General features: G+C 52.0%; 1 protein-coding gene across 1 annotated transcript; it reads right to left on the bottom strand.

Moving 5' to 3' along the window:
• Positions 1 to 293: 293 nt before the first annotated feature.
• LOC122624074 (serine-rich adhesin for platelets-like) lies at positions 294 to 9,318 on the bottom strand. The gene is made up of 10 exons (XM_043803511.1): positions 9,310 to 9,318; positions 8,693 to 9,271; positions 6,640 to 8,517; positions 6,430 to 6,545; positions 5,530 to 5,782; positions 3,830 to 4,573; positions 3,255 to 3,751; positions 2,416 to 3,168; positions 2,119 to 2,323; positions 294 to 2,058 (listed from the first exon to the last, which is right to left on the bottom strand). Exons 1-10 carry the CDS (start codon positions 9,316 to 9,318, stop codon positions 1,972 to 1,974), a joined length of 5,121 nt encoding a protein of 1,706 aa, XP_043659446.1. The 3' UTR covers positions 294 to 1,971.

The raw sequence follows: 9,318 nt of genomic DNA, 5'->3' as shown, positions 1-9,318 counted from the left end.
CGAATGGGATCACAATTAATTTGACCAACATTTGCAGTGTGGGAAGCAGAGTAGCCAGTGCCATAAGATCAGAAAAAGGGTATCCCAGTGCGGCCAGAGTTGTGGCTTTGGGGAAAACAGATTTTCACCTACACAGGTGTAGAGTGTAGATCACATCATCATCCATTCGATTGGTTTATTGAGAAATATTCTGTTGTAGAATCAGCATGTGAAACCCAAGTTACGCTCACAATGCTAGAAATACACATTCGATGATTTGATTTATTGTATATTGAATTTATTTAGATGCTTGTCCTTGGAATTTGCTTTTTTTGTTTTGTTTTGTTTTGTTTTTATTTTTAAATAATTGAATTTCTTATCGAATTTCAAGAGAAATTCGCGCCTGCCCTCTAGTACACTCGTAAAATTCAAATATTGACCAAAAAAATCTATGTATACCGCAGATGTTAAATATATACTCGTACTTGCAGTAGCTTCAGCACTATTAGTACGTAAAATACATTGTGTGTTTTTTGTTTGTTCTTTCTGAGTTTACGAACTAAGTTACTGAATATCTCACGTGGTGTAAACGGTGCAGGATCAATGAATGCTTCGAGTGAATGTGAGTGATAAATGCCTAATAACTCGATCACTCGATCGCGTACTCACTATTCAAAAGTAATTCGCATATGTCAATTGTTTAACTATAACTAGAACTATTTAGATCCATTCTGTATATATATTAGATTTTCTATTAAAGCTGATAAATGTACTTGATCGTTTGTTATTAATTCGTATAATTTGTTAGCATCTTCCAGCTCGCCGCTGTGTTCAACAATTTTCGTGCCATTCGTGTGCTCGATTCCAATTCAAATTCAAATTCCGATACAGATTCCTATTCCGCTTCAAATTCCAATTGCAATTTCAATTTCAATATCAATTTCAATGTGAAATGAACTACCAATGCGCTCTCTCTCTCTATGTATAGATATATATAAATATATACATATACATTCGATCAACTGATGCAAAAGTTCCGTTTGTAAATAGTTGAGAAATTTAATTATGTGGAATTTATGTATGTTAAGTACTTAAACTTTTATTACGACCAACTACTAACGTCTGACTACTACGAACTGCTGAGGCTGTAAATGTTATGTGTATAAAGACTAAATACTAAAGACTAAAGACTAAAAACTACTACGTTAAGCTACCCATACAATAGTTCATTGGATACGTAAGGCAAATTCACTGTCTCAATCCCGCAACATAAACCCGAAACTGCTAAGCTAAGACATAATCATGATCTCTAAAAAATAGTCAGTTTGCGAACTCCTCTAGATCCTAATTCATTTGGCTGGACTTGAATTCTGTTTTTATGTGTAATGTGTTATGTGTTGTGTGTTAAGTGTTAAGTGTCAAGTGTTAAGTGTGTGTTTTATGCCCTACAATGTCTAGTTTTTGGTTTGGAGTGAGTGAGTGTGCCCAGTAGTACTACCAACTGACTGCCGTTCGTTGTCTATATCATATTTGGCTGGGACTCGGTTCCTTGGCTCTGCTGGCAGGAGAATCGATTTTTCATCATTTCTTATCGTTTTTATCGTTTAGTCGCTTTCGCTTATCGTTTTCTTTTTGCTTTTTTCTTTTTTTGGACGCAATTGGACGCCTAGAGCTGCCCGGTATCGTTGCGATCCGGGGGATTCGCTAGCTACAAAGTCGTATCAAAATTCTTAACGTACTACTAAGTTTTTGTTTGGTTTTGGTTTCGGTTTTGGTTTAGCTTTAGCTGTTGCCAGTTCTTTCGGTGGGACAGCCCGTGAAGATCACCGTGATATGGTTACAGTTGATTACTGCCTATCGACGGGCTGTCCCGTGCAAATTGCAAATTGTTGTCCGCCATCGAGGCTGAGATCCAGCCACACAACACGTCAAGTGAAAGTAACAGAGGGGACAAGTGGGACGATGGGACAAGATGGGTGGTGATTCATTCCCCTAGCCTGCGACTATTTGGGACACGGAGTTGGTGCGTCTGCGTTTGGTGATTTGCTTCCACAGGCGGCGATTCAGCGATGGCTTGTCCTGCAATCATCACAGACGTTGGGCAATTGCCAGGATTTCGGAAAATTGATGGCTACTTACGTTATCCTTGCGCGGCGACATTTGCGCGGCCATCTCCACTGAGTCCTGGGCCAGCGACTGACCCGTCGGCAGCTTCTGGAGAAGAAGGCTGCTCTGGCTGTGGCTCGGATGGGGCTGTTCGCCAAAGGCGCCGTCTGAGAAGTTGGGGGTGCTGCTGGTGCTACTGGCGGTTATCTCGGAGTTGCGGCGCTTGATAAAGTTCATTCTGTGGATGGGGTTCATTTCACAGATTTCACAGATGAGATGAATCCATCTGGCGTGATTTGGTCTGGTAATGAAGGACAAATGAATACTCACAATCGCTTCGATCTGCCCACTTCGGTCTCGATGAAGGCCTCCTCAGTCATTGTTGTTGTGGTTGTGGTACTGATGGCTCCCGCTCCGTCCATCGAAGTAGAACTCCTCGTCCTCGTCAGAGAGGCTGCTGCAGCTGCTCGTTTGGGCCAGGAAGAGTCGCGTTTCTGCGAATCCATCCCCGAACGCATCTCCGTAGCCATGGCCATCAGTGTGGTCGTTGTCGTGGTCGTGGTCGTGGACGTGGACGTCGTCTCCCTGACTCGACAGCCACTCCTCGATTGAGACATGGAGTATATCTTCTCGCGTCTCGCTAAGATTTCCAGATCGCCTAATTTGCTCCCGCCTCTGCTGGAGCTGCAGGCGGTGCTGTTGCCGCCGCCGTTTCCGCTCCCGCCGCCGGCTCGACCAGCAGATCCACCACCGGCTTGACCCACCACCACCCCCGGCTGCTGGTGGCCCACTACTGCTGCTGCCGCCGGGTCGACGCCGGCACGGGTTAAACCACCGGCGAGCGGACTGTTGCCGTGGCTGCTGCTGCTGCTGCGACTGTTGTTCGCATTGCTGTTGCTGGTGGAGCCGCCCAAGGCGCCCGCTGAGAGGGGGCGGGGCCGGCGGTTCACCGTCGGCGTGTCCATCTTTGAGTTGCGATGTTGAGAGTACGATATGACAGCCTCTTTTGGCTGCACCCTGTTCGTGGCTGAACGACTCAATAAATCGCGCCCCGTCAGACGATGAAATGTGGAGAGGTCGTGCCTGGAATAGAAATATGGAAATATGAATGTGATACCATCGCTGCCTAGGATCTAGGATAGCTGTGCGGGATTGGGGGAGACACTCACCCCAGAATAGTTGTTAGATCGGGACCAGGCTCGTAGCAGATCAAGTCCTCGTCCCCGAGGATGTCGTGATTGAGGGCCAGCCGCATTTCCAGCCTTGGGCTTAGGCCGCATCCAGCGTGGGGCATTGGGGCAGTAGTGGGTGCGTCTGGTGCAGCCACCGACGGTGCTCCGGCTGCAGCCGGGCAGCTCTGATCCCTCGGCGGCGGCTGCGGCTGCGACTGGATCTGGATCGGCGGACACTTTGCCATCCTCGAGGCTGTTGCTGATGAAGTGGCTGAGGCGGGCCTGGGTGCCCCCAGCAGGCAGGTCTCTATTATCGTTGAGGATGGTCGTTTTGGGGCCACCGCCACCGCCCCCGCCAAGCTGCTGGTACTCGGTGGCATTGATGGCGTTGTCCTTGACCCGGTAGCGATTGGGTCCGAAGCGCTGGCGGCGCCGCCGGCAGCCACCGAGCAGCCACTGTCAGCAGTAGCGCCAGATCTTCTTCGAGGTGGCTCCTAAGCAGAATAATGCATTATTTTATCACTGCAATGCTGCCACTGACAAAGGTGCCAGAGGTGTCACTGAATACTCACCGTTTTGGCCGGACCAGCGACCAGATCGGTCTGCGTGAGCAGCAAGCGACGCGGAGGCGGTGGCGGCGGTACAAATCTCGGCGGTCTGCCGCTGGCTCTGCCGCCGGAGCTGGTAGTGTCGCTCGCGCTGCTGATTGTTGAAGTAGTCGATGAGGGAGCTCGACTCGGCATCATCGTCGTCGTCGTCATCGTCGTCGTCGTCATCATCGTCGTCGTCGTCGTCGTTGTCGTTGTCATCATCGCATTCATCGCGGTCGGCGTCGCTGCTGCCTTCGCCGGAGACGGAGGCATCGGCCGAAAGGATGGCGTTGTGGTGGTGGTGCTGCTGCAGCGGCTCCCGCCGCTGAGATCGCGCCCTGATCCGCTCGAGGGGCGCTGATCGAGCAGATACTCGCAGGATGAGGCCACCAGCACTGCCGGCGGCAGAGGCTGAGACTGAGGCTGAGGATCGATGGCCGTGGTGGGCAGCAGGCGGGTGGTGAGCAAAGGACGCGGCCCCATCGCACTCGTGGCCAGATTCGGATGCAGTCGCTCCACGCTGCAGGAGCGCGAGTCCTCCTGCTCCTCCTGGTCCACCAGGTCCGCCATCGCCAGATTCGCCTGCATGTCCGCCGCCGACGGATCCTCCTCCCGATCCGGCACCACTGGCCGAGGAGCTGGTGGTGGGGCTGGTGGCGCCGCCTCGCTGTCGCTTGAACTTCCAGCCGAATCCTCTAGGTAGTGGCCATTGGTCGTTGCTTCCCCCTACCAATTGTTGGGAATAGAATTCAACTAATCAATTCTGGTTGGGATAGAGATTCCTGCCAGCGGTTGGCGCCGTTCGATTTGAATGGGGATGAGGATGGAGTTGGTTGCTGGGATGCTTGGATGCTTGGAGTTGGTTCGTTTTCAGTACGTTTTCAGAATGTAGTTAGCTAGATAGCTAGTTAGCAAGATAGCAAGTTCGAATCGATGGCTCTAGTTCGGTGGAGGAGGAGGTGGTGGTGGTGGTGGTGGGTGGTGGTCTTGTTGCACTTGTACGTCTATCAGGTCCGGACGTGAGATGTTGATGAGCTCGCAGTATTGCAGGATGGGCTAAAGCTTCACTAATTTCACTACGACCTTCTATACAAGTACAAGTACATATGTATGTAGTACATATGGCATATTGGCAATACGGTTTACAATAACACATTAAGCAGACAGGCAGAAAAAGTACAGTTTTCATACAGAGTCAAAAGATGATAGCATGATTGGTTGTTTGATTGATTGATTGATTGTTTGATGGTGGTGATGTTTGATCGATGAAGATGGAGGTGGAGATGTAGATGGAGATGAGCGAGTTGCAGTTGCGATGGTTTATGAAAGTACAGACAAAATAGAAAGAGACAAAGACAAAGGTCAATTCCGAGGTTAGTTTAAGAGTGTGACTAGGGCAGGTGGCATGCAGGTGGATTAAATCTAAGTCTACGAGTAAATCTCGTTGCAAATGGAGCAGATTAATCTCTCCTTTCCGCGCTCGCCATTGTGCTCGGGTACAGTTGCCCCCAGTAGTAGTAGTAGTAGTAGTAGTAGTAGTTGTTAGCCATGCAGCGGAGTGCGGACTTGAAACGAAACGCGTTTTGGACCCGGGACCATGGTTTTGTTTTTTGATATTTTTTTGATATTTGTTTATCATATTTTGGGGCGTGTGAGTGGGATTTGCTGTAATAACGACCCACCTTTTTGACGTCATCGCTATCCTGCTGCGTCTTCTCTTCGTCGCTCTCCGTCTCCTCCTCAAAAAGGGGCTCAAGGCGACGTCTATAGTACGTCAAGTACGTACGTCGACAATACGGATACGGATACGATATACGATATACGATATACGATTTCGATAATACGTGTGGTGTATGGCGAATGCAAACGAATTTCAATTGGAATTTAGCAACAGTCGATCGATGTGTTGTTGTTGATTGTGTGTCGATGGCATAAATGATATATCAATTTCGATTAAGCAAAACTCAGTTGAGGTTATAAAGTATGTACTATGTACTATGTACGTAAATACGTTGGTAAACATATGTTTGTAAGTATAGAAGAGGGTTATGCTACAAAGATATGATCCCTCGCCTTATCATCAACCTGACTATGACTATGACTATGACTATGACTAGATCTAGGACTAGCCCGCAAATGGGTGAGCAATACTAGGTATAAAGTCATTGGTTACAGATGGAGATACAATGTATGACACTGATTCAAATCGAATTCGGGATCATGTGAGATACGTCTGTGTGTTTGTGTTTGTGTGTGAAACGAATGATAACGAAAGGATAAAGACCTGTAAAAGCTACGAAAGAAAGTTTCCAAAGGAGTACACGAAAAAAAGAAAGTTCGTATTCTTATTAACAGTAGGATCAATGGAGGCACTAGACTAAGCTATACTAAGTATGGTAGATGTGGTAGATATAGTATACTATAGTATAGTATAGATACTCGGTATGGTGTTCAACAGTCAGAGATTGGCTGCCTAGGGTTTCTCTACCGCCTGTGTGTGATAATTGGTGGATGCTCCTTGGAGCTCCAAGTGCCGAATTATCTGAATTACTCTGAAATCCTACTCCCCAAGTCCTACATACCGTGGCAACAGTCCCCGAATCGTGCTGGCTGTCATCGGTGGCGCCATCAACAGCTCGTCCATCATCAACTCCGTGTCGTCGTCGTCGTTCAAGGAGGTGCTCGACTTGGTTGGCGACTGCATGCAATCAGAGCAGATCAGATCAGATCAGATCAGATCAGAGGCATTAACAATGCAATTATGCAATACTGCACAAACAGGGAATGCTCACCGAATGCGTGTTCTCCGAGTTGATCAGATGCATGTCCTGATCATCGTTGTCGCCGCCACTGGTGGGCGTGCCCCACACCTCCTCGCCACTGGTGGCTCCCGAGGTGCACTCGTCCATCTGCTCGTCCGTCTCCGAGGCGGTGCCCTGGTGCTGCTGCTGCGGAATGCTGTCGCCGGCATTCCAGCGGCCCAAGTACTTGTCAATGAAGGCGCGCGACTCCTCGAAGAAGGACATCTTGTCGGAGACATACGCGCCCGCCCGATTTGTCCACGCGCCACTGGCCAGCACCTCGCCATTGACCAGCACTCCCGATGAACTGGCCGCCCCCAGATCGTTCTGTACCAGTGCTCGTTCCGAGCCCGCATCTGTATCCGCATCCGCATCCGCATCCCCGTCATCTTGCTCGTCTTGGGCAGCGTTGCCGTCGTGGCCATTCGGCTTGAAGGACTCCAAGTCATCATCCAGCTCGTCGGCCTCATCCATGCGGTCGTCGGAAGGAAGTTTCTCCAAGCTGGACATGGTGCCGAATCGGCGCAGGGCACTGCTCATGGGTCGATAGGGTGGCTCCTCATCCAATGGCGACTCGTCACACGAGTCCTCCGGTATGTTCTCAATAATGGCCTGCCTGGGCTGTTTGGTTGTGGTGGTGGCGGTACTGGTGGTGGACGTGCCCCCGCCGTTCGAGGAGCAGCCACTGTTGTCCCACACGTGGGTGCTGGTCTTCGTGAGCACCGAATCCGGCGTGGGCGGCACCACGGCTATGGTGGGTGTGCCATTCTCCTCCTTGGAGGAGAGCCTCTCCTGCCCACAGAGCGTGGCGGCTGGCGCAAGCTGAGCCAGGCCAATGAGCATCAGGGACAACTGTTCGTCCTCCTGTTTCTGCTCCAGTGTGGTGGTCGTTTGCTTCGGGGACTCCAGCAGCTTGCAGGTCTGCTGCTCCATTTTGTCCGGCGAGAGCTGGGCGTGGGTGAAGTCCTCCGGAGTGCAGCGGCAGTGGCAGGCGGCATATTTGCCTGGGGAACCACCCACCGAGCCGGAGCCGGTGCCGGTGCCGGTTACCGATCCCGATACCGATCCCGAACCCGTGCCTTTCGTTGGACTGCTCCGCATTATCCTGGCCGTCTCCGTGATGGTCACAATGGCCTTCACCTGCTGGTTGGCCTTTGGCCTCGGTGGCTCCTGGCACAATTGGGCCACAACGCGGGTGCGACGTGGTGGTGGCAGCGGTTTTGGCGAACCACCACCACCACCAACACCACCACCAGCACCACCAGTACCACCGACGCCAGCGGAGCAGTGGCCATTGGGCAAGGATGAAACTGAGGCTGGCGGATCTAGATGACGTAGCTTGGCGCCGGTGATGAGTGGGATTCCTTCGCCGGCACTGCTGCTGCTGTTGGGCATCGCACCGACGCTGTCATCGGTGGCCTCTGATTGCGATTGGGAAATTTCATCGGTTATCAGTTGGGCCACGTCGCTCTCCGTGTCGCCGGTTTCCCGACGACTGCTACTGGCCACCACCTTGGAGGACAGCTCCCCCGTAATGGTGCTGCTGGACATGCTGGTCACGCTGCCCGTGCCCGTGCCGGTGCCCGTTCCAGTTCGATTGCTCATCCTCGGCATGGCCACTTCCGAGGCACCTGCTGCAATGCCATTGCTGAGCTTGCAGCAGCGATTTGGCGACGATTGGCTGTGCTGCACCTTCAGCGAATTGCAGAGCAGCACGGGCGTGGAACTGGAGTTGTTCACTCCACCTCCACCTCCGCCGCCGCCGCCGCCAGGACGCACTGCGCCCGGTCCGCTCTGCTGGCAATTCTTGTGGCAGTGACGGCAAACGGCCAGCTTGTCCAGCACAATGGGACTCGAGCGTACGGTGATCTGGCAGCAGGTTGCACAAACAGCAGTGGGGAAAAGTTGGGAAGAAAGAGCAGGGTTAGCACGAAAATCTACGGGTAATCGGGGAGGGGTTTGATTACCAGGATCTACTAGGAAAGTGTGCAGCAATGCATTACACACATAGCATAATTCTGGGCGAAAGCACTACCAATCTCACCTGGCTGTCGGATGTGGTGCTGTGCGACTGACTGATCACGCTGGTCACGCCCTCCGCCTCCGACGTGGAGTATATATCCGAGGTGGCGCTCATGCTCAGCTCCTCGACGCCACTCAGTCGCTTGCCCCCGAAATTGGGCCTGGCGGATAGGCCGCCATTTTCCTTGGCCAGATTGAGCTCCTTGGTGCGCTTCTCCAGCTGCTGGCGCGTCCAGTACGTGATGCGTTCGTCCTGCTCGCTGTCGCTGTTGAAGATCAGCTGCTCGTCCTCGGCGCTCACATTCTCCTGCGAACGGGCGATGGCCGCCAGTCGCGCCTGCTGCTGCTGCTTGTCCAGCTGACCCTTCATCCAGTTGGCCAGGTGCAGGGCGCTCGACTTGGGCGTGCCCGTCTTGTTCAGAATGCGGCACTTCTCGTCGATCAGCAGCTCGATCTGCTCCACATGACCACCGTGGATGTGGCCGTGGTTGTGGCCATGGTTGTGGCCGTGCGAGCGATCCGCGGATCGTTCGTTGGCCGCTCCTGTGGCTGCGTGGGCGTGGACGTGTCCGTGGGAATTGTTGGTGCGCTGCTGGAAGAGCTGGAAGGTTAAATGGGTGATACGTTACCTGGACCTACGCGGACCAT

Source organism: Drosophila teissieri, chromosome X (assembly GCF_016746235.2).
Source record: "Drosophila teissieri strain GT53w chromosome X, Prin_Dtei_1.1, whole genome shotgun sequence".
Classification (NCBI taxonomy): Eukaryota; Metazoa; Arthropoda; class Insecta; order Diptera; family Drosophilidae; genus Drosophila; species Drosophila teissieri.
This window is presented reverse-complemented; position numbering and strand designations above follow the sequence as displayed.

What these genes read in the sequence shown, in the direction of transcription:
- LOC122624074 (XM_043803511.1), bottom strand. An exon ending in ACTCGGAGAACACGCATTCG is followed by an intron (nt 6,546 to 6,639) that starts GTGAGCATTCCC and finishes GATTGCATGCAG; the next exon opens with TCGCCAACCAAGTCGAGCAC. An exon ending in TGTCGCCGCGCAAGGATAAC is followed by an intron (nt 2,059 to 2,118) that starts GTAAGTAGCCAT and finishes TGATGATTGCAG; the next exon opens with GACAAGCCATCGCTGAATCG.